Consider the following 24,212-nt stretch of genomic DNA (forward strand, 5'->3'; position numbering starts at 1 on the left):
ATCTAGATTTATAATAAGCAACTGGACAAATAACTCAAGAATTGTATTTACCATGCAAAACACCGAGTCTAGAGATACAAATGGAAAATTGCTTCTATTCTATCTAATGAGAGGGAGCCAATACACATGTACAAAACTTAAAGGTCCAGGTCTTTAAGTATAATTAGTGGCTAGGTATGAGATAATATTTTCTAATTTGTCTAATCATTTCTACTAATAAAACCAAATTGGTTTCTTTTGTTGGACCTAGCATCAAGGATCTCTAAAATTCCCTCGACCCCCCCCCCCCAGCTCTTCAATTGCTGTTTTTTACAGAAGAGATGAGGGGGTAGTTTTGCACTGAGAAATGCATCATTCCTATACAATAGCTGAAAGGGGGGGGGGGGGAGAGGTTTACAATCAATGAACTGGAAGAGGAGGGAGATAAACAGAAGTTGATACTCCTAAGGCTCTCATGTTTACCATGAGTAGCAGCTGATAAGCAATTTGGAGGTAGTGGTCAAGATGGAGGAACCTTTCTTCAAAGATTGCTTCACTGAATCATGATTTAACTGGTGTAGCATAACTGTTGGTTCTTGGTAGCACAGCTATTCTCTGGGTAGGCAGAAGACTGCAGAATGGATTTTCAGAAATTATAAAACTCTTACTAATTCAAGAGTCTCATAGAGGTCTAGCTTTTTTTTTTTTTTTTGAGGCCTATCTTTTTAATGCTACCATTTTATTGACTTTGGTATTTGAAAAATACAGAATCTTTCTAAAAATTTAAATATGAATATCATGCAAGTGAAAGAATCTAAGGACTTCTTGCCTAGATGAATGCTGAAATGGGAAGCAAACCTATCCAGCTCACATATACTTACCCACTGAAGCAAAACTCTGAAGTGCACTTCACAATAGATTGAATGGTCAACAAATCTATCCAATGAGAAATTATATTAAGCGATTTCTCCAACCACAAACTATTTAAAAAAAAAATCAGCCAGGCTCTCCAGCAAAGCCAAAGCTAGTCCCGGGTAGCCATGCAGACCACAAACTTGATACTTACAGCCTCACAAGGTTAAGTGGCTTGAAGCAATAATAAAGAATTCCCAAAGAAACCAAAGAATGGGAACCTTAAGTAAAACCTTTATGAAACTCTAGCCACAGAGAAGACAGCCCCAGACCAAGGAGTTTCAGAGAAGGCAAAGAGGTCCCTGAAAATATAGTATAAAGCTTAAAGATGATAAGAGTTAGAGATTTAAAAAAGAACAAAGGGCCAATCAATCTATACTAACGTTCCTTTAAGGAGTTAAACTTGGCCCAGGTTACGAGCTCTAAATAAATAAAGCCAGAAAGGTTTTAAGTATCAATAATTAGTACAAATCATTAAGGCCTGAAAAGATTTAAATCTGTAAAAACTGCAATCAAAGAATCAAGAGGGAAAAATGGATTTTCCACAAGAGGTATATAAATCTCTAAAAGAAATTAAGCAAGAAATTAAATCTAAACTAAAAACTCTCAAAGATTTAGAAGCAGAAAAGGAAAACTAATCCAGTTAAATCCTGAAAACTAGAAAATAGAAAACAAATCCATGAAACTTTAATAATTAGAACAAATTCAATTTCGTTAACATTATCTGGAGAGCTCCCATGTCAAATAAAAATACTTTAAAAGCATCTATAAAGCAGTAGTTTCAACATCAAGAACTAGTCAGAAGGTGGGTGGAGGCATAAAAGTTACCCATTTCACATTTGTCAGTGATACAAAGCTAAAGAAGGGGTACTGGATAGACAATCCATTCTCTGACGATCAAAAATCAAGACTCTAAGATCATTATATACTTCAACAACAATACTATATGATGATCAGTTCTGATGGACATGACCCTCTTCAACAATGAGATGAAACAAATCAGTTCCAATTGAACAGTAATAAATTGAACCAGCTACACCCAACGAAAGAACTCAGGGAAATAAGTGTGAACCACTACATAAAATTCCTAATCCCTCCATTTTTGTCGGCCTGCATTTTTTATTTCCTTCACAGGTTAATGGCACACTATTTCAAAGTCTGATTCTTCTTGTGCAGCAAAATAACTGTATGGACAGGTATACATATATTGTATTTAACATACTTTAACATATTTAACATGTATTGGTCTACCTGCCATCTGGGGGATTGGGTCGGGGGAAGGAGAGGAAAAATTGGAACAAAAGGTTTTAAAACTGTCAATGCTGAAAAATTACCCATGCATATATCTATCTTATAAATAAAAAGCTATTAAAAAAAAAAAAAACTAGTCAGGATTGTACAAGACCTAATAACTACTACTTAAAAATACAATAACTCAAAAAAAAAAAAAAAAAAAAAAAAAAAAAAAAAAAAAAGCACAAGTTATACCCCTGCAAAGATGGGTCACTAAATCATTAGCAAGATTAGACACTTTCTAAAACTTTTCAAGAAAAAGTCTAGAGCCAAGTGGGAATCTAGAAGTAAATTTATTTGAGCAATTATAATGATGAGTGTTATCCCACAAGGTGCTAACATTTTAATGGAGGAAACAAAATATACCACCAAAACCTTCAGAGAATAGTAAAGGATAAAAAAAACAGATTCTACTGGTTGATTGGTTCTAATCTATGGTTTTGAAGAGGGACAAGAAATAAAAGGTAAAAGGGATATACTAGTATAGAAAAGGAGATGGGACTTGCTATTTCTCTAAATAGGTAGCATGAGAAAATTATACAAAAACATAGGGGGAAAGGAAGGGAAATTTGACTTCAACTGAACATTCTTATGGGAAACAGAGTTGATGATCAAATACAGTTTGATGTGGAAATACGTTAAACTCAACAGAGGAAAAAAAGAGGGATAAGAGTGGCTATCATGAGAGAGAATACTAAGAAAGGTATAGTCAAAACAAAGAGCAAAAGAAACTTGCTGAAGGGGAAAAGGAAAAGAGGGACAGGGAGGGGAAAAAAGAAAAGCAAGGAACTAAAAACTTAAGGGTGACTCAAGCTGTCTCTTCCAACAACTGAATAATGAACAAGCAAACAGTGGTATATGAATGTAATGCAGTATTAAAGTGCCATAAGAAATGTCAGATGATTTTAGGAAATCCTGGATAAAATGAAGCAGAAACAGAAAACTCTTTAAAGACAACATTGCAAAGAAAAACAATTTTGAAAGAAAGAAGCATCCTGTGTATGTCCCTTTCATTATTCACCCATTCACCTGATGTAGCAAATAATCATCACTTCACTGGTTTTCTAGCTTTAAGTCTTTTCCCACTTCAGTCCATCTTCTATTCAACTGCCAGAGTGATCTTGAAAAGCACAGGTCTGACCATGTCACCCTTCTATTCAATAAACTCCACTAATTCCCTATTAGTCCACAGGATTGAATATAATAAAACCTGTTTGGCCTTTAAATTCCTTCATAAGGTGACACCCCCCCCCAATTCCACCTACCCTCAAACATACTCTGCAATTCAAAAACCCTGGCCTTTGCCACCAACAATAAGATACTCAAACAAGATCCTTCATTCCTACCTTTCAGAGAGTTCTTATTCTTTACAACCATCCCTTCCACTTACTCCGAAAAAAAATAAATAAAAAAAATAAAATACCCTCCGTGCCATTCCTCAAATTCTCCATTCTCCTAAGCTCCTCTTCATGGGGTGTATCCATATCCCAAGCCAAAAATATTCTCCTTCCCATCTTCTTTAAGACTTAGCTCAATTCCTACCTTCATCAAAAGGCCTTTTTCCCGATTTCCTAGTCCTGGTCTTTCCTGGTTCCCGCTCCTGCATGGCTCCAATGATAGCCTAAGATTACTTTGCATTTACTCTACATAATTTTAACCATACATCTTGTGTTCTCATGGTCATCTCCATTAGAATGATGTGTACTCCTGGAAGACAGGAATCCAGCCTTTCCCTTTCTGTGTACTTAATACATATTAAGTATTAGGCCATATTAAGACATATAATTAATTAATACATAAAAAATGGTTCCTAAGCACCAGCCCAAATAAGTTTTCCAGAGAAACTCTGATGAAGCCTATTACCCTCACTGTCTGACATAAGGCCATTATATAGGTTTTTGTCGGTTTTACTTAATTGTTACAAAAGAGCAGTTTTTTTAAACTTTTTTTTCTCTCAATTTCTATTTGCATTTCTAAGAGATTATAGAGACATACGTAAAAAGGCCACTACCAATTTTAATTGAACAAAGCCAAAAGGAAGTAGTTCAAGGGAGAAAAAGTTTTGAAATGAACATGGGGCAATATGAAATAAAGTTTCGTATAGAATCCTTTTTTCTTCAGTGTGGATAGAAATGGCTTAAGTGGAAGAATTTTTAATTAAAAAAAAAAATCAATGGAAATATAATGGGCAAAAATAGCCTACAATACTGAAGCACTGAAGACTCCAAAGTAGAAATAAAGAATTGCTTTATATTCATTTCAAAACTGTGTCTACCTTTTTTCCCCCTGAACTGCTTTCTTTTGAATTAAAATCCAATGGAAAAACTTATAATTTTTCCCAAAGACACACGGAATGTTCAATCATCAAAATGATGGTTCTTCCAATTACCCTCTCAAGAGGAAGGACCTAGATGAGCTAAAACTCCAATTACATTTGTGTCCAGAAACCCAAATCTTCTTCCTCCAGGAAAGCAAAGATCTCTCATCAACACTCTTCTGGTAACATAAATCTTACCATGTGGATAACTTTGTACTTTTCTATTTGCTTTCACCTATCACAAATCTCATTTGATCTAAACTTCTATCTTGCCCTCATAAAAAATTAGCCTTATAAATAATAAAAATCTTAGATGAGTTTATTCAATAAAGGCACACAGCAAAAAATAAAATTTAAATCAAATGGGTATGTAAAAGAGGGAAAAGAATTTTTGCTGCAGCTAACAATGACCTAATCAAAATATCACAATCTTTACTGTCTGGGGAGAACCGAAATATTAAGGAAGCTCTGCAATAACTTAAAAATTAAGGCTGAAGGAGGAATATTAAGAAATGCACTGATTTATAATACAAGTTTTACTTTTCTTGTTTAAATTGGTAATAAATTAAAAAAACTATGGTATATGTAGGATTTATGAGTTCAAATTTCAAAAATTGAATATTACAGTCGGCAAAAAATTCAACACAAATTTTGCAAAAATACAAATCAAACCTTCAATATTGTTCTTGTAAAATCTGGGATATACCACTAAACTTAAGCATCATTTAGCAACACACAAATTATCTAAATACACTATTAAAACCACATCTCAGTTCTAATTCAAATCCATAGAAATTTCCTAATGTTTTTAAATAGATCCTTTTGAGCAATATCAACTTTACTCCTAAGTTAAGAGAATTCTCAGTGATTCAATAAAAATAACTATATATTTTTAAAAACAAGATTTAAATATGCCCATAGAATCATCAGCATATAAAATAGCACAAAATCCAAGAGGGGAAAAGAAAAAAATAACTACAAAATGCATAAAATACATTGGAATTAATGTACCAAAAAATGCTCTCTATTGACTACAAAACTTTATAATAATCAAGAAAAATTGCTTATTTTGCCAATATATATTTTTAAATGACTAACTTTAAGAGTTAATATGCTAAAAAAAAAAAAAAAGTTAATATGCTACCAAATAATTAAAGGAATACTTTACAGGACAAAATAAAAAAGTTAAGTGTCTAAGTGATCAGAAAAGATACATGATTTTAATAGATATAAAATGTGTTTTTTCAAAAACAATCAATGCAGCTAGAATAAGTGAAGTTGCTGATTGAGAAAATTCCAGCATTCAAATCAATTCAAAAGAATTGATTAAATAATACTTGAAGATAAAAAATACTTCAAACAATGAAGAGATCCTACTCTCAATGAGCCTACATTCTATTAGATGAAGGAAGAGAAGGAAAGAACAAGGGAAGACACAACATAAATTAATAGTAAGTACAAAACATAAGCCAAACATTTGAACAAGTGCTTATTATGTGCTAGGTGCTGTAACTAACAAAAGTGCAATTTCTGCCCTCATGAATCTACACACTACATGTATGATGTCATGTACAAGGAAAAATGGGGGGAAATACCAGGAGCTAACAACTAGGTAATCAGGAAAGGCTCCATCTTGAGCAGTAACCAAAGAAAGGGAATGCTTTCCAAAAATAATGCAAAGGATTAGAAATGGGAGATGAGATGATGTACATAAGGAATAGTAAAGCCAATATAAAATAAATACCTAAAAAAATTAAACCAGGAAAGGGGACTGTGTGTGGAGGCATTCATTAGCAACTGGGGAAATCAGAAGCAGCCTATACAAGGGATAGATGAAGAGATATGACGGATTATGGATAGAAAATAGATAGGTGATCAGCTGGCTGGCAAGAGCAATGTAAAATCAGTGTAAAAAGATAGCTTGGAGCCAGATTGTGAAAGACCTGGAAATGCCACAGAGATAAGGATTTGTATTTTATCCTAGATACAATCAGAGAGGCACTGAAACGTTTTGATCATGAGTATTAATTTAGTCAGACCTATCCTTTAAGAAAAGGCAATCAAGAGCACCAGTCCTGAAGTCAGGAGGATCTCTGTTCAAATTTGGCCTCAGACACTTAACACTTTCTAGCTGAGTGACCCTGGGAAAGTCACATAACCCCAATTGCCTCAGCAAAAAAGAAAAAAAAAAAAAAAAAAAAAAAAAGAAAATCAATGAAGCAGTTGTGTAGAGATTCTGCAGCAGAAAAACCAAGAAGTGATAGCATAGTAACTAAAGGGGAGATTAACATTAGAGATGTTTGTGGGAAAATGACAAGAAAAAAATGGTTGGACATTCAGAATAAGAAAGAGTGAAGAGCAGAGAAATGACTATGGTTTTAAGCGAAGGTATCTGGAAGGATTGCAACACTCTTGACATGACAAAAGGGAAAATGAGATGTTGAGAATGGAGAGATTAGGAGTGTGAGAGGGGATAAATTCAATTTTGTATAATTGAAGCCTATGGGGGCAGCTAAGACATGTTCAACAAAGGGTTTATGACAGGAGAATGATGCTCAGGAGAGTGATGAGAGCTAGTTGTGTGACATGTGATACTAAACAGACTACAAGCATCACCAATTTACAGAGCTGATATAAACAGGCAGCGAATTATCAACAATCATATAAATGACCCAAATCACTAATAAAGTAGACTTGAATTGGATCAGATGAGCAAATTTGCCCAATCTATGCAAATTAACACCTTCCTTGCATTTGCTTAATCTATGCAAATTAACACCTTCCTTGCAACCAAAGAATCTTAAAGAACTGCTTACAACACACAGCAAGACAAACCTGGGTCTTGACCAGGGTCACAACTACTATATTATAATAATATAAGGACTTGAATCCAAATTTTCCTGATTTGGGAGACCAGGTCTATATACACTACCAAAAATAAAGAACTAAATAAATTAAGATTTGAGAGTTTCACCATTTATACAAATAAAAGTGATATTGAAGGGATGGTTAGAAAGACATGTATACTGAAGGGATGGTTAGAAAGACATGTCTTGGGGCAGCTAGGTGAGGTGGCAATAGCACCATCCCTGAAATCTGGAGGACCCAAGTTCAAATCTGACTTCGGACACTCAACACTTCCTAGCTGTGTGACCCTGGGCAAGTCACTTAACCCCAACTGCTTGGGGGGGAGGGAAGGGAGGAGATAGGAGACATGTCCTAAAGTAACATTTATCAAGCTATTAAATGATTCAAGGAAATCTTTTTTTTGGGGGGTGGTGGTGGTGTGGTGGTACCATTTCCTTCTCTAGCTCATTTGACAGATGAGGAACAAAGGCAAACAAGGTTAAATAACTTGCTTAAGGTCATACAGCTAGAAAGTACATGAGATAAATTTCCAAAGACAAGTCTTCCTGACTACTGGCCCAGCTCTCTACTTCACCACTTAGTTGCCCCTGGGAACTGGTCCGAATGTTCTGGAAGTAAATAGGAAACCATAATAGAAAATTTACTAAACCTGAAGAACATCAACACTATTTAAGATCTATCCCATTGCAATTCAAAGACAGAAGGAAAAGTATTATATACAGAGTATGTATATAAAAACAGCAGTCTTACTTAGTAGCAAAGAAATGGAAACAAAAGAATCCATGAACTGGAGAATTGTTAAACTGCATTTGAAGGCAGCTAGGTGGCACAGTATAAAGAGCAATGGACAAGGAATCAGAAGACCTAAGTTCAAATTCTGTCTCAAGCATTTTATATGTACAAACACTTAGCAAATCACTTAACCTCTTAAATTAAGTGCCTCAGTTATCTGTAAGCCCAAATAATTATAATCATAGTACCTATTAGTCTGTGAGGATCAAATGAAAAAATATTTGTAAAGCAATTCACAAACATTAAAGTACTAGATAAATAGTGTTATTATTTAATAGAATATTACCATTCTTTCAAGTCCCAGAAACAGCAGGAAAGAAAGAAGGTAAGACGAGAAGATTGGCGTGGTGGGGAGGAGAATCAGAAGACCTGGATTCAAATTCCCTCTCTATTTAAGTGACCTAGTGCAAGTCAATTAAACTTGATGGGCTTCAATAGTTTCATCAATAAAATAGATAAAAGAGGTAAAACTGGAAGGACTCTGAGGACCTTTCATTTTTAATTTATTACTCCATGATAGCAAGTCTATTATAAAACGAATTATACCTAATTCAAAGTCACCCATTTTCATATAAATTTAATAGACTGGGTAGTTGGCTAAAATTTTCTATGCTACACAAATCCAACACTTTAAAGGTATGATTTCACTTTATTCAACAGGTATTCCCTTTAATAATTTGATGATAAAAAAAATCTGAATTTTCATATGCCATTTTCTTTAAAACAAGAATGCCTGTTAAAAAAACTTGCACAAAAGTATGCCAATCAACCAACATCCATTACCCATAGTTAGAATTAAACTATGCATACATCCCATAGTAAATAAACCTGTAGAAATCCTAAAGAGATTTTTCTAAATATTATCCCCCAAAATGAAAAGATCAAAGAAAAGTTTCTGTAAATAACATTTTCACAGGATACTAACATAGTTAGGGCTGAAAACCACCTAAAGGAAGAAATTAATAACCAATTCAACTCAAAAAACAATTCAAAAATAACACACACTATTTTTAAGTTCCTTAACTGTACAAGTCCAAAGTTCTATTTACCAATCATTTATTAAGCACCTACAATGCACTTAGCATATTTCAATCAAAAAGAATAATAAAAACTACACTCAATGGCTGATATTAAATATTGTTATGTAAATTATTACATATCATATATACTATTATACACGTTATACTATATGCATACTAATGTATATGTACTATTATATAATACAGTAATAAGAAAAATTAAATTCAAATAAATTTATAAGCTGTACCAGTAACATTTGGGTGTGGACTAGCTAAGAGGTAAGTAAAAGGACAAAAGAGTAAAGTTAATGTTTTTACCTCAAATAATTCATTCGACAGAAAATTCTCAAGAAGTGAGAAAATTAAGTGTTCTCTTTCCCCAAAGGAAAACTGAAAAATAAAAGTATCACACATTCTGTGTTCATAGGATAGGTGTTCTTTGCCTCAGGAGAAGCTAAATCATAAAGAATACATTTTACATATGCATAAACTCCTAGTTTAAGACTTAATTATGATGAAGGTCTTGAAGATTTCTATATAAAAGTTGTTTTCCCTTAAAACATTATAATGAAGTTTTGACAACCTCTAATGCTAAAGTTTTCAAATTACAATTTTGTATACAGAGATAAAAAACAGAGGTTGTGGCTTAGGGAGCATTGTCACTAAACTAAATCAAAATAAATTGAAAGCAGAAGTGAACATATTTATTTGTAAATTATTACCTGGCAGGCTATGGAAAAGACTTTATGGTTTGAATTTAAGTTTAAAGCATATGATTCAGAATAAAGCAACTTATATTTTAATGACACTTTACTGGGTTATTAAATAAACTTTAAAATTATTTTCCAACATTCAGTAATATATTAATACATCTGTTTCAAAGCTGAAGATATTATCAAACACACTGCTATTCTGTAAACTCTAAACCAAAAGGTTACATATGTTTTAATGCCTGAATTTTCATAAGATTAAATGTTACAAAAGCAGTATCAAAATGCAAATGATTCATTATTTGGTGTAATCCAAATACATAGAAGCTTTCTAAATGCCTACTTGAAAAGAGGACAGGTAAAAAGAAGTCATGGTAATAAATGTTCATTGTGAGACAATCAAGCTACCTGAATCAGTCTTTCACATGCAAGGTTTTCAAATTATAGTTCAGATAGAATGAAATAGAAATGAAATAATTTGCTCATAAAATTCTATTCAGTTAAGCATTTTCTCAAAATTGGGTGTTTTACAGTGAACATTCTTTTAAAATTAAGTAATCCAAAAAGCCTGTAATAATTTAAAAGTAAGAAACACTCCTCTCCAGAGTCAACAACTTCCTTTATCTGTAAATAACAGAGAAAAAAATTTTTAAGATTTTTTTTACGACTTTTGGGGGATCAACTAGTGGAGGAGGAGCTCAATTCAAGGGACCCATAAACTTCCTTGGGGAAAAAAATACTTTTCACTAACTTAATAAAATTTACCATTTACTTCAACTATAAATTAAAAAAACAAAACAAAATCACACTATTCTCAAAAAGGGCCTATAGATTTCACCAGAATGTCAAAAGGGTCCAAATGACAGAAAAAAGATTAAGAACTTGTAGTTCTTAAAGGCTCTCCTGCAAATCAAACCTTTTAACAAACATGCAATGAGGCAGAGTATTTTTTCACTTAGAAACACGTGACTTTTTAAATATTTAAAAGCCCATAAATATGGGGAACAAAATAATTTAAGTACAATTTTATACATATTCTGAATACTACACTACCCAAGTTTTAATATATATACACATACACACATATATATACATGTGTATATACACAATTACTTGCCAGGGCTTGAGGACTACCATCTAGATGTACACATGCAAAAGAATCTTTCAAGAACTGATTAAATTTATTAAAAGGCCAAAGGATATTGTTTAGTGCAACTTTACAACCGACAGAAGTGTTCCTCCAGAGTGCTAGACTCTCGATATGTACTGAATAATGGTTCTCTGAATTAGTACTCTTTGTGTGATAACCAAAGCAATAGGATAACTTTGAAAAGCACAAAATAAAAATTCCTAAATATTAAAAATACTTCATGGAATTACATTATTTTAAAAGTTACTTTACTCAAGTAACTACTGCTACTAGTTTGGTTTCATGCAAAATCTTCTACAATGGATGCTACACCAAGTCCAACTTGAACATGCAAACAAACATTCGAAATACTTGGCTTTGTAAAGAAGTAAAATTATTCTATTTTTTCTTTCTAAAACCTCGAGTTCTAATTACACTCATTAACCCTTTATCAAAAATCATCAACGTCGTTTAGCAATTAATACTACACAAAAAAACCTATTCTATACAGGCCTGGGGAAAATATTAAAGTCCAGAATAAAGTAACAGGAAAAGCACTGAATTTGTAGTTGAGTACCTAAATGAAAACCTTGGCTCAGAGACATATTAGGAGACATCTTTTTAACCTCTCTGGACCTGTTTTCCCTTATATAAAAATGAATTCTATTTAATTTTACATATACGTGTGTATTAAACAAAGCAACTGTAACGTTAGTACAAAGGCTGGGTAAGAGGTTTTCTTCAATCACAAGAAAACCAGTATGTTCAATGATAAAGTATTTTTCAGGACAGAAATTTATGGCCCCTATTGAACACAACCCTGGGGTGGGGACTAGGAAAGTATTCCTCAACATGGAGGAAACTTGATACCTGGAAAGGAAAAAAGTTCTGAAGGAATTATTAAGATTTTAAATTATTTACTATAAAACTGATAATTCAGTTCAATTATCACTTAAGTGCTTTAGTGTCTCGGTGTTATATGGATTTAAAACTGCCACGTAGGGGCTTTAAGAAGTTTCGGCCAATAGGGCAGATGGCAAGCCCCACATTGTGACACAAGTTTCAATCTCCCTTTGGGGGGGGGGGGGTAGGGAAAGAATGCAGTATTTTACTTCCTACCCTAGATCAATTTTCTCACAATCTAAAATGGGGCCTGATTGAAATTGATTTGGGAGGAGAGGGAGGAACTAAGATTGAATAGGAACAGGCAAGAAATAAAAGACCCAGTTTTAGAAGTTCCGCCCTCCCCAGCCCAAAAGGGCAAATTTCCCAATCCATCTGGACTCGGAGGAATCGAAGATTCCATCCTCCTTCCCACTCCTCCCAAGGCATGCGCAATGCGCAGAACGGGGGCAAGGATGAATGAATGGAGGGCAGTCGAAACCCCAAAGCTTAAGCCGGCCCCGGCAGCACGTCAAGTAGGCCCAGCAGGGGCAGCGACTGCCCCCCCCCTTCTCCATAGCTCCTCTGTGACAGCCCGGGCCAACGCTGAGGGGCAAAGATAATGTGTTACCGGGAGTCCCAGCTCTCACGTTCTCCTTTCCCCCAAAAAGCGACTTTCGCGAAACGCGATTAGGAGCCGTTCCCCCCCTTCTCCCCCCCACTCCAGTCCTCGGCCCCACGCGCCGCCAACCCCGGCCGGCGGCTCGCGCGCTCTCCCCGAGTCCCGGCGCCCGCCCCTTCTCCCGGCGGCCGGCGCGGTCCAGGCCATCCGCGCGTGCCGCCTCCCTCCCCACCAACCCCCGACATCTCGCGGATACCCAGCGCAAGCCCCGACAGCAGCTAGTGGCCGGCTTCCCCGAAGCCCTGCCACCAACCTCCCACTTCATCTCGACCCCCGTCACAAGCGAGCTTCATGCGCTCGTCCCTAGCCCGCCAACCCCGATTAGAGACCCGATCTCGCCGCCGCCGCCCCCCAGCTTGGGCCCCCAGCCCCGCGTCCCACAACTTCCCCACCCAGGCCCTAGCCGTACCCCTCCCCCCCTCCGCCCATCCGGGCACCTCGCGCTCCCACCACCGCGGCCTCCCCGCCGCCCCTCCCCCACCTCTCCTCTCGTCTCGCCAGCCCCCACTAGAATGTGTGCGCTACACGCCGCCGCCGCCGCCGCCACCTCCCGGCGCCCCCAGCCGCCGCCGCCACCAGGGGGTCAGCACCCGACAGAGGGGGAGGGGGTAGCGAGGATCTGCGTGCGCGCAGGGAGCGCCGTCCCGCGGAGTCTCCCGGGCCCCAGGGGAACCGGGCGCGGGGACCCGGTAGGGGGTGGGGGGGCCGAAGGCAACACTCACCGGTTCCACAGTCGCCATCTTAGATCGATCTGATCAGACAACCGCTCCTGAAGGGGGGGTGAGAGTAAAAAAATGAAATTCAAACCGGATTGGCCGGTCGCCCCCCACGTGACGAACGTGTCCGTTTGGCCCGGGCAGCGCCTGCGCAAGGTGGCGGGTGCGTGGGTAACCGAGGGCTTCTGGGAAGTGGAGTCTTTTTTTTTTTTTTTTTTTCTCTCCCTTCCCTCCCCTCCCCTCCTCTCCAGTGAGGAGGAAGGCTGGGAAGAGAAGGGCTGATCACGTGGCTACGGAAACGGTGCGGCGCTGCGCTGCGGGCGGGTGAGTGGGGCTAGGAAGGTGAGGCAGGGGTGGGGCTCGGTCCGGCTGCGAAAATGAGACTGCTGCGGGAGGGGGTTTCCTCCGTCTTGCGTTCTTCCTCTGCCTCACAGCTGCCCGTGCGCCACCGGCCCCCGGCTCTCCCGGCTTCCCATCGTCCCCGTGGGCTCAGCTCACAGGAAGAAACCTCATTGGCTGGGCGCCTCTGCAAGGCTCCCTGGGGCCGCCTTCACTTGGAGTCGTTCGTTCCTCCCGCCACCCTGGTCCTCACTGCCGCCTTCATTCTCTTTTTTTATTTATTAGTGAACTGAAAGAAGCAGCGGGGACGTGCGGCCGGCGCGGCGCGGGGCGGGCGCGACTAGCGCCGGCGCCTCCCGGCCATGCCTGCGCGGGGGCGGGGACGACCTGCCCTGAGCGGGCTCTAGCAGCGGGGGCGGCAGTCGGGCTTCGGAGGCCCGTAACTCGGTGCTCGCAGTCCGGCCGCGTCAGGCGCCTGAGGTCAGTCCCCCCCCCCGGAGCAGCACCCGGCGGCCCTGGTCACCCAGCGCCGGACTGACGGCCCGGGGTGGCGGGGCCTGGCTAACAATGACCCCGGACCTTGACTCACGCTCCTTCGGCGAGTGACTGCCTTGCAGGGACCTCCGCTTTTTCACCGCCTGTGGCCCAAAGATGACTTACCTCACAAGGGCGCGGGGCGGCCCGGCCGGTCCCAGCGGGTCCCAGTCCCCGGCCGGAGAAATGCCGCCTCCGAGAAAGCGCCGGGGGCCTCGCCGCCCTACTGCTTTGTCAAACTACCTGTTGGATTTTTTTTCCCTCTTTTTGTTGACTATGTAATCATTAATTTCCCTAATAATTTAAAAAAAAAAAAGGGTTTCAACGCCTAATCTCCCCCTCTCCCCAGGTAAGTTCACCTTCAGCAAAAGGTTAATTTCAGTGAAATAGAGTGTGAGGTTTTAAAGAATGTTGGCAACGTGAAATGTGCCCACAACCCCGGATTAATCTCATCCTTCATCCCCTCCCCCTGGCTGATAACTTTCGGTACCTATGATTTTCCAGGCTGGTGCTATTGCACATGGTCTGTTTATTAATAAAACAGGCACAGGAAAAGAAATGTAATGTGCTACCAAGAGGGCCTTTTGAGGAACAACCCTCCTCACCACTATTTCCCATGATTTTAAGAATGTTGTCTCAGAAAATTATAAACTATAGTATATACCTGTCTGCTGTTACTGAAGCTGATGTCCAAGGCTGTGTCATATACCTATTGTTGAGTGCATAATGGAAGTTGAATTGGCTTACACATAATTGAGGCTTTCCATGAGCCCCAAAGTCATAATCTTTTAATATATAGATTGACTGTGAGTGTCAAAGGTAATATATTGGGCTTCCATTTTGTACAGATATATTACACAAAGGTTGTGAGCAAATAAAAAGATTATTGTTGGTATGAAATACCATTCTTGTTTAAAATGTTCAAAGCAATAACTTGATTTTAACTGATGCTTTCTTTTTGATAATATCAGACTATCTTCTTGCAAAACACATAAGGCTATTTTTCATAATACCAGACTTTATTGTAGGAACCAGAGGAAGATGGTGAAGCAAAAATGGAAATTTTCTACTGCCCACAAAATTTAACTCAGTTCATGTAATAAAGCTTTTTACAAAGACTTTGGTATTAATCATATCCTTTATTTAATCCAGATTCTCTTTTGAATCCAGATCCTCCTTCCATTGGGGGGACAGGGAACCATTTCTTGACAAAAAGATCAGTTTCTAGTCACTCCAGCATCTTCCTGATATTTATGTACATAGCAAGCTCTTTACAGCTGAATTTATTAAATTTGAGTGCTTTCTTGAATGTATTTTTAGTTACATCTTTAGCATATTTAAAGTAATTTCAGTTGATTATAAAGTTTATCAAAAATCAGTCAATACCTAGTTTTCTTTTGTTCCCATAGTAGCATCTTATCTCAGAAAGATTGGCTATTAAATACATATGTTGATTTATCAATTCTTTTTTGACACCTCCAGACAACCAAGGTCATAAAGGTTATATTCCTAGTTACCTTGACTTAAATTTACAATTTGATGGACTGTATCTGCTACTGCATTGCTCTTTAAAGATATTGCTTATTTTGGAAGTAATTTCCAAAAATTTCCTAAGGGAATATCCTGCATTTCTTACTAAATCTATCTTCCTCCTTCAGTTACTCAGGTAACTGAGTCCTCTTATATAATAGTTGTGAACAATTCAGAAACATAATAGACCAGTTAGAATGTTGAAGCTGAAAGGAATTTTAAGATCATTTGCCTAGCTCAGTTTCCTAATTTATTTCAAACATCTTAAAATTCATCTAGAAGGGGAAGGAGTGACCCCAAAGCGTCATCATGGCATCATCAAAAACAGGTCATGCCAAACTAAGCTCATTTCCTTTTTTTTAATCAAGGTTATTAAACTATTAAAATGGGGTAGTGTGGTAGCTATAGTTTATGAAGTTTTTAATAAACGATTTGGCATGGTATTCTTATGGAAAAGGAGAGCTGTAAGCTGTATGACAAAATAAAGATTTTATAGTTGGTTAATGGCTGAACCGAAGGAGTCAGAATTAATGGCTTTATGTCATCTTAGGAGGAAATCTTTAGTGGTATACCCCATGGATTTCATCAGCAGGTTGGCATATTTGTCAAATAAATGGCTGACCCACAGATGATAAGAATAACTAACTGAGACCAGATTTTTTCAGTATTCCAAAAAACCTGGATGGGCTAGAAGACTGGGTTGAATCTTAATAAACGTGAAGTACAACATGTGTAGAAAAAAATACAAATAGAAGATATAGGGAGATATGATCAAGCAGTACTTCATGTGGGGAGAGGGGGAGGGGACACTAGGGAATTTATTTAACTGGAAATTCAATTAATAGGATTTAATAGTGATATAACCAAGCCAAGAAGTGAAATCATTCTTGAGAGATGTATGACAAAAGACACATGAATAAGTAGATAATTGTTGCACCGTTTTCTGCCTTGTTAAAATATCTGTAGAGATATTTCATTCTGGGCATGACATTTTAGGAAGGACATAGGATAAGGTCAAACATAAGAGCTGGGAGATAAGATGGAGATGAATGTCTTATTTTACAAACGAAGACAAAAGAGAAATGACTTTCCCAACATTACAGGGAATAATAACCAGCAGAGCTAAGAGTTGTACCCAGGATCTCTTGACAGTCTTTTTTCACCTTTTATCGTTTTATCTGCATTAAACTGTTGAGGGATTGGAAAAGAGGCAGCTTAAAATAGTAAAAGTCATTTGAAAATTATCTTCTTGGAAAAGAGAAGATAGTAAGGGTTTAGTAACTATCTCATAGAAGGTTTAAATTTGTTCTGAGAACTGGGAGCAGTGCATAGGTATTGTAAAAAAAAAAAAAAAAAAAAAGGTTAGGTTTTTATACAGAAAAACTTCTGACAATGAGAGCAAACCAAAAGTGTGAAGAACTGCTTTGGAAGATAAAAACTCATTATTCCTGTTTTCCCCCACCTTAACCTGAGGACTGCAAACAAAATTTGAATGGCCCTCAGTCAGATATGTTCTACAAGGGATTTTTTTTTTTTTTTAAATTCAGATATAGATTAGATTAGTGGTGACTAAGGTTTAAGACCATTCCATTGGCTTTGAATTCAACAAATAAGTACTTAACAAATGACACATGCATTATCCTAAGCAGTGACAAGAAACAAAATGTTAACTTCACTTGAAAATCTGTTTAGAGACAATCCATTTGAGAGTTATAGGGAGATATACTCATTAGCTCTCTAGCCCAATTCACATACCAAAGAAATTCAACATTAAGTAAAAATGTAATGATTTGGGAGAGAACACTTAGCAATTAGAGGTCTCAGAAAAGGCATTTGCATAACAAATGATACCAGACGTGAGGAGGAATGATATTCTAACTTGCACAAAGGCTTAAGAACAGACCTGGAGCATAAAGTTTGGAGTAGAATTGGGCAGAGTTTATAAAGGGAGAGTAACATGAAATAAGGCTGGGGGAGAGGGAAGTTATATAGCTTAGCAGAAGAGGCTAGAGTAGCCTCTTGAAGTATTGAAGATCATAGAGCAGGAAAGAAACAGATTAGATTTTAGGAAGATTACTTTCGCTACCTATGGGATGAATATATTGAAAAGGAGGAAGACTGAGTAGGAGCCCAAAAAGGAGCCTGTTGTAATAATACATTAGGCAGCAGTTGAAGTCCTGAATGAGATTCATGGCCATGTTAAGTGAAAAGATAGAACAGATTCAAGGAACGTGATGGAGGAGTCAGAAGAGTCATGTATGACTGAAGTGATTACAAATATTTTGGTGATCTCAACAGAAATAAAGAAGTTTGGAGGAAGAAGAGTTTAAAAGAAAATGTTAAAATTAGAATTCTAAACTATTTTTGACAGTTATTTGCCCAAACACTTATGAACTTTCTTGAGATAGGTTGAAGAGAAATATACTCTGATTTAAAACTTTTTAATCTAGGAAATATAATTTGAATATAAACATTTTTCTTTAATCATGATTATACTACAGTATATTCAGCAAGTCACAGAATTTCAGATTGGAAAGAATTTTGGTGACCAATCTAAACATGAAAGGAATCCCCACTAAAACATATCCAAGAAGGAAGTCATACAGCTCTTACTGGAAGATCTGCAGTGATGGGCACCTTATAACCTTCAGAGACAACCCATTCTACTTTTAGACAGCTAATTGTCAGAAAATCTTTCCTAACATCGTCTTTATTGGCATCTTTCAAATTTTCACCCATTGCTCCTGATTTGACACTGAAACCAAATGATAAATTTGATACCTCTGGTTACTCAACAGCCCTTCAGATACTTGAACAGTTATCATATACCTGAAATCTTTCCAGGCCAGATAATCCCCCATTTCCTTCAGCTAACCCTCATAATAAAAACATAAATTTTCCACCATTCTGGCTATCTTCATTTTGACATTCTCCTGCTTGATGACCAGAACCAACTAAAATATTACAGTTGATGTCTGAATTAAGTAGAACCACTAGTAGTTAGTTCTACTTCCTGGAAGCTGTGCCTTCCTTAATTGACTACTATATCACATAAGCTTGCAGGCCAAATTTAAAGAGAATGTCACCTATGTCTTTATTCTAGTTATTGATAAATATATGTGTATATATATATATATATAGTTACACAGAATAAAACCAAAGCTATCCCTGGAGTACTTCACTGGATACCTTTTGCTGTACTCTTTCCATCCATCCAGTCAGTTTTGAATTCTTCTCATTGTATTATAATTTATTTCAAATTTTTCTCTCTTGTCCATAAGAATAATGTTAGATATTTTATCAAGTTTTGCTATAGATCTAGGTAAGCTGCAAATAAAATTTAAGAGCATTTCCCTCATATGGAAATGGGGTTAGTCTTTTCTTGATGAAGCCATTATAATAAATCACTTTCTAAGTATTTGATATCTCTTTAATGATCCTTTCAAGAATTTTCCCAGGAAATTTGATGTCAAGCTCACCAGCCAATAGTTTACATATATCTTTTTGAAAAGTGGGATACTTACTCTTCTCCACTTTTGAAGGACTTTCCCCACTTTTCATCTTTCATATATATCACTGGCAGTGATTGCTCACTAGTCACATCTGCCAGATGGGTGTAGTTCATTTGGGACAGGTACTTTGAATTCATGTGCAAGATACAGTTCTTACTCTCCTTATTTTTGTGGGTCAGCTCCCTATGAGTCATTTTCTATAATTTCCAGTGCAAGCATTATTCTTCCTAGTACTGAAAACAAAATCAGAATGAAATATTTCTCCTTCCTCTTATGTGTTAGCACTTCATGCATCCCAAGCAAAACTTCTGTTTTTAGTCTCTTTTTCCAATATAGTTTTGAAAAAAAAGAAAAGGAAAAAAAATCAGTTGTCCTTAGCAGTTTCACTAGCTCATTCTGAGCTTCAGCATTTTTTCCAGATACTCCTGTACCTGTCCTTGTTTCATTCTTTTGTACATTTCTTTTAAATAAGAAGACTTAAATGTCTTAAGTTGCTTGATGAGTTTCCTGTGCATCCACCTGTCTCTTGAGATATCCCATTCTTTTTTCTCTGGAATTTATTTCCTTTGTATCTTTTGAATTTCATTCTTAAGCATTTCTTATTCTACCTAGTAGTAGCATTTTGCTACATAGAATATTATGTTTCCTCCGAATCCTTTGAAATCTGCTTTCCCAGAACCTTGGGGTTCCTGCCAGACTGTCCAGATTTCCTCTTCATAATCTGGTAAGGAGTGATCATTTCCCTTCTTGAGGATTTCCATCAATGATTGAATGATTGGATTTCACTACTGGCCTTATTCTTGGTTTTTGTCATTTTAAAATAGAAAATCTTCCATGTTTGTAATTATCCCCTTTAGTATTTGACTTGGGTGTATAACCTTTGTTAGGTGAATGGATGTTGAAGTTTTATAGGCACTCTCTGATGCTTTCCACTTAAATCCATCTGTACCAAAGTGGCTTTTTTTTTTTTTCTTTTTGGCGGAGGCAATTGGGGTTAAGTGACTTGCCCAGGACCACACAAGGTAAGACTGTCTGAGGTCAGATTTGAACTCACGTCCTCCATCCCCTCCCCTAGATGGCAAGCAGTCCTATATATGTTGAATATATCTTAGTATATCCTAGATACAATGTATGTGTGCAGAACTGAACAGTTCTCTTGTTGCTCAGGGAGAATTGGATTCAGAAGGTAAAAATAACCCGGGAAGAAAAACAAAAATGCAAGCAGTTTATATTCATTTCCCAGTGTTTTTTTTTCTTTGGGTGTAGCTGCTTCTGTCCATCATTGATCAATTAAAACTGAATTAGGTCTCTGTCAAAGAAATCCACTTCCATCAGAATACATCCTCATACAGTATTGTTGTTGAAGTATATAATGATCTCTTGGTTCTGTGCTCATTTCACTTAACATCAGTTCATGTAAGTCTCTCCAACCCTCTCTGTATTCATCCTGCTGGTCATTTCTTACAGAACAATAATATTCCATAACATTCATATACTACATATGAATGTTATGGAATATTACTGTTCTGTAAGAAATGACCAACAGGATGATTTCAGAAAGGCCTGGAGAGACGTAGTTACACGAACTGATGCTGAGTGAAATGAGCAGGACCAGGAGATCATTATATACTTCAACAACAATACTATATGATGACCAGTTCTGATGGACCAGGCCATCCTCAGCAATGAGATCAACCAAATCATTTCTAATGGAGCAGTAATGAACTGAACTAGCTACGCCCAGAAAAAGAACTCTGGGAGATGACTAAAAACCATTACATTGAATTCCCAATCCCTATATTTATGCACACCTGCATTTTTGATTTCCTTCACAAGCTAATTGTACAATATTTCAGAGTCTGATTCTTTTTGTACAGCAAAATAACGTTTTGGTCATGTATACTTATTGTGTATCTAAGTTATATTTTAATATATTTAACATCTACTGGTCATCCTGCCATTTGGGAGAGGGGGTGGGGGGGTAAGAGGTGAAAAATTGGAACAAGAGGTTTGGCAATTGTTAATGCTGTAAAGTTACCCATGCATATATCCTGTAAATAAAAGGCTATTAAATTAAAAAAAAAAAAAAACATTCATATACCACAATTTACTCAACCCATTCTCCAATTGATGGGCATCCATTCATTTTCCAGCTTCTAACCACTATAAACAGGGCTGCCCCAAGTGGCTTTCTTAAAGTACAGGTGAGATCACATCATCTACACATTAAATCCTTATTAACATAAAATTTGGCATTTAAAGTTTTTCTCAACTAGGCACCTTCTTGCATTTTCAAGCTTCTTTGCCTTTCCTCCCTGATAGTCTGAAATCCAGCCCCACTGTATGTATTTCCTGCATAGGATTCTCCCTCTTTTCCCCTGCTTTTCCTCGGCCTGGCTTCCCTCCCCCCCTTCCACGCCTTAGGATTCCGGGACTGGAAGCCCGCTGCTACCAAAAACCTTTCCAGTTCACGGACTTTCTTCGCCTACCGCCCCCTCGTGGCTTGCTGGGTCCAGTCGTTGGCCTCTCGGATCAAGCTCCAGCAAGTACCGTGTGGCCCCAAATAAACATCTAATAAGTGCTTGCTGGCTGACTAACATCAAGAAGAAAAACTCGTTTGGGTCTGTCTTTTTCAAGTGAGAACTAAAAATATTTCATATAGTCTCGACTAGGGTGGCCGGTCTCCAGAAAGATTGAAAGTGCGCAGGCGCAGGACTGCAACTGCAGTACGCTAGCGTGCAGGGCTCGAAGCCGTAAAGGACTTGTTTATGTACGTCCTGGCTGTGAACAGAGCCGTAAAGCACGTCTCTGCACGCCGGCTGAGGAAGCAGTGGGCTGGCGAGCGGGAGAGCGTGGTAGGCCTGGCAGAGGGCAGACCCTAATGTGGGCGGCCTGACCGAGGAGACCGCCATCGCTCGTGGACCTTCCCGCTGTGAGTGACTTGACTAGATCTCCGTGTGCCTCGGTCCCGCCCGCGCTCTCGCCTTTCCGCCCCCTTAGCCGGAATCCGACCCGCGGGTGACCATGTTTAAGAAATTTGACGAGAAAGAGAACGTGTCCAACTGCATCCAGCTGAAGACGTCAGTCATCAAGGGCATCAAGAACCAGCTGCTCGATCAGTTCCCGGGCATCGAGCCGTGGCTCAATCAGATCATGCCCAAGAAGGACCCGGTCAAGATCGTGCGCTGCCACGAGCACATCGAGATCCTCACGGTCAACGGGGAGCTGCTCTTCTTCCGACAGCGGGAGGGCCCCTTCTACCCGACTCTGCGGCTGCTGCACAAGTACCCCTTCATTCTGCCGCACCAGCGAGTGGATAAAGGCGCCATCAAATTCGTGCTCAGCGGGGCGAACATCATGTGCCCCGGCCTGACCTCCCCGGGGGCCCAGCTGTACCCCGCGGCCGCGGACACGGTCGTGGCCATCATGGCCGAGGGCAAGCAGCACGCCCTCTGCGTGGGAGTCATGAAGATGTCTGCGGAAGACATCGAGAGAGTCAACAAAGGGATTGGTATTGAAAATATTCATTATTTAAACGATGGCCTTTGGCACATGAAGACTTATAAGTAAGCTGCCGGCGGGATGTACACGTTCTTCTGTTCTTCCCAGTGACTCAAGTAAAAATTAATGTTCTATGTCCTTATTAAATAAATTAGATGCTTAAAAAATTAATAAATAAGGTCTGTTAATACGGAAGAAGAATACCTGTATTTTAATCCTTCCTGGTTGGCTAAGAAATGGTATAGAATCAAGGAGAGCTAGGAGGGGCTTTGCAGATCCTACAGGCCACCACTTTTTTCCTAGGAGAAAAGTGAGGCTCTGAAAGGTTGTGCCTTGCCTAGAATTACACAAATACTGTCTGTGGCAGATGGGGAAGTTGTGTGACTGACCCTGGGTAAATCACTTCTGTCTGTCTGCCTCCGTTTCTTCATCTGAACACCAGGGATGATAAGCATAGGGTTGTCTATGAAGATGAAATGGGATAACTTTGCAGCTTTGCCAACCTTAAAGTGCTATTTTATTTCCGCCCGTGGAAAGGTGAAGATCTTGCCCTCTGACTCTAAATCCAGTGTTCCTTCTATTGCACCAAGCTGTTTACCTTGTAACTCATTTTTTACCGTAGAGATAAAAGTTAATGTTTCTGATGTCAGATCTGAATTTTGGATTTAATTATTACTGATAAAATATGAATTTGCTCTCTTCTCAAGTATTTTTATGTTGTCAATAGTCTTGTTGTGAAATTGGTGAGATCCACCGAAATACTGGTAAAATATCTCACATACCTATATAGGTTTTTGTTAAGCGTCAAGTTATGGGTGTTAGCAGGGCTGTAGTGTTGAAAAAAGGTATGGTTGTCCATAAGACCTTTCCTTAGCCTCTTGAAGCTTACATTCTAATGAGGTGTTTAAGTAGCAATGCATGGAAATAAATGTTTAAATCTCATGTAATATAAGTACTCCAGGAATATATGAAAAGAGATCAGTATAGGGGCAGCTAGTTGTTTTAGTGGATAGACTATAACCCTGAAATCCGGAGGAACTGAATTCAAATCTGACCTGAGACACTTAACACGTCCTGGCTGCGTGACCCTGGGCCAGTCACTTAACCCCAGTTGCTGCAGCAAAAAACAAGATCAGTATAGATTAGATTCTACTTTGAAGAAATGTACTCACAAAGGTATTGGGACTTCATTTGAACCTTGAAGAGTGAATGCTATATGAATGGGGAAGCAAAGGACATTCTGGAGTTCCAATAAAGACAGGAACTTCAAAAGCAGAAATTTGGTATGCAGTTTCAGAATAGAAAACTGATAGATAAATACATACACATATATATGTGACTATGTGTATGTATATAGATATATGTATGTGAATATTATGTGGTATATATACATTAATATTATATGTAATATTTTTTGCTGCTGTTAAGAATCGGCCCAGGAAATATTGCAGGAAAGTAGTTCCAAAGGTTTGCTATTTAATTAAGACAACTCTTGAG

The 24,212-nt window shown here is 38.3% G+C and overlaps 2 protein-coding genes across 6 annotated transcripts in view; one reads left to right on the forward strand and one right to left on the reverse strand.

Moving 5' to 3' along the window:
- Positions 1-14,224, reverse strand: part of EIF4E (eukaryotic translation initiation factor 4E) — a 41,097-nt gene extending 26,873 nt beyond the window's left edge. The window contains exons 1-2 of one of the 5 annotated variants that reach the window (XM_031943452.1): positions 12,837-12,863; positions 9,499-9,570 (exon numbers count right to left, since the gene is read on the reverse strand). In XM_031943452.1, coding sequence (XP_031799312.1) covers positions 9,499-9,570; positions 12,837-12,848 — 84 coding nt within the window. In that variant the 5' untranslated portion in view covers positions 12,849-12,863. Of the gene's footprint in view, positions 1-9,498; positions 9,610-12,779; positions 12,864-13,305 lie in introns of those variants that run through there. The other 4 variants (XM_003772949.4, XM_031943455.1, XM_031943453.1 and 1 more) reach the window with 4 other exon arrangements.
- A 7,520-nt stretch (positions 14,225-21,744) lies between these two features.
- On the forward strand, positions 21,745-23,417 carry MCTS1 (MCTS1 re-initiation and release factor). The gene has a single exon (XM_003772948.4). It carries the CDS (start codon positions 22,239-22,241, stop codon positions 22,782-22,784), a length of 546 nt encoding a protein of 181 aa, XP_003772996.1. The 5' UTR covers positions 21,745-22,238; the 3' UTR covers positions 22,785-23,417.
- The last annotated feature ends 795 nt before the right edge of the window (positions 23,418-24,212 follow it).

This window comes from Sarcophilus harrisii, chromosome 6, assembly GCF_902635505.1.
Source record: "Sarcophilus harrisii chromosome 6, mSarHar1.11, whole genome shotgun sequence".
Classification (NCBI taxonomy): Eukaryota; Metazoa; Chordata; class Mammalia; order Dasyuromorphia; family Dasyuridae; genus Sarcophilus; species Sarcophilus harrisii.

Coding starts and splice junctions, on each gene's coding strand:
- MCTS1 (XM_003772948.4), top strand. CDS start 22,239: ATGTTTAAGAAATTTGACGAGAAAGAGAACGTGTCCAACTGCATCCAG.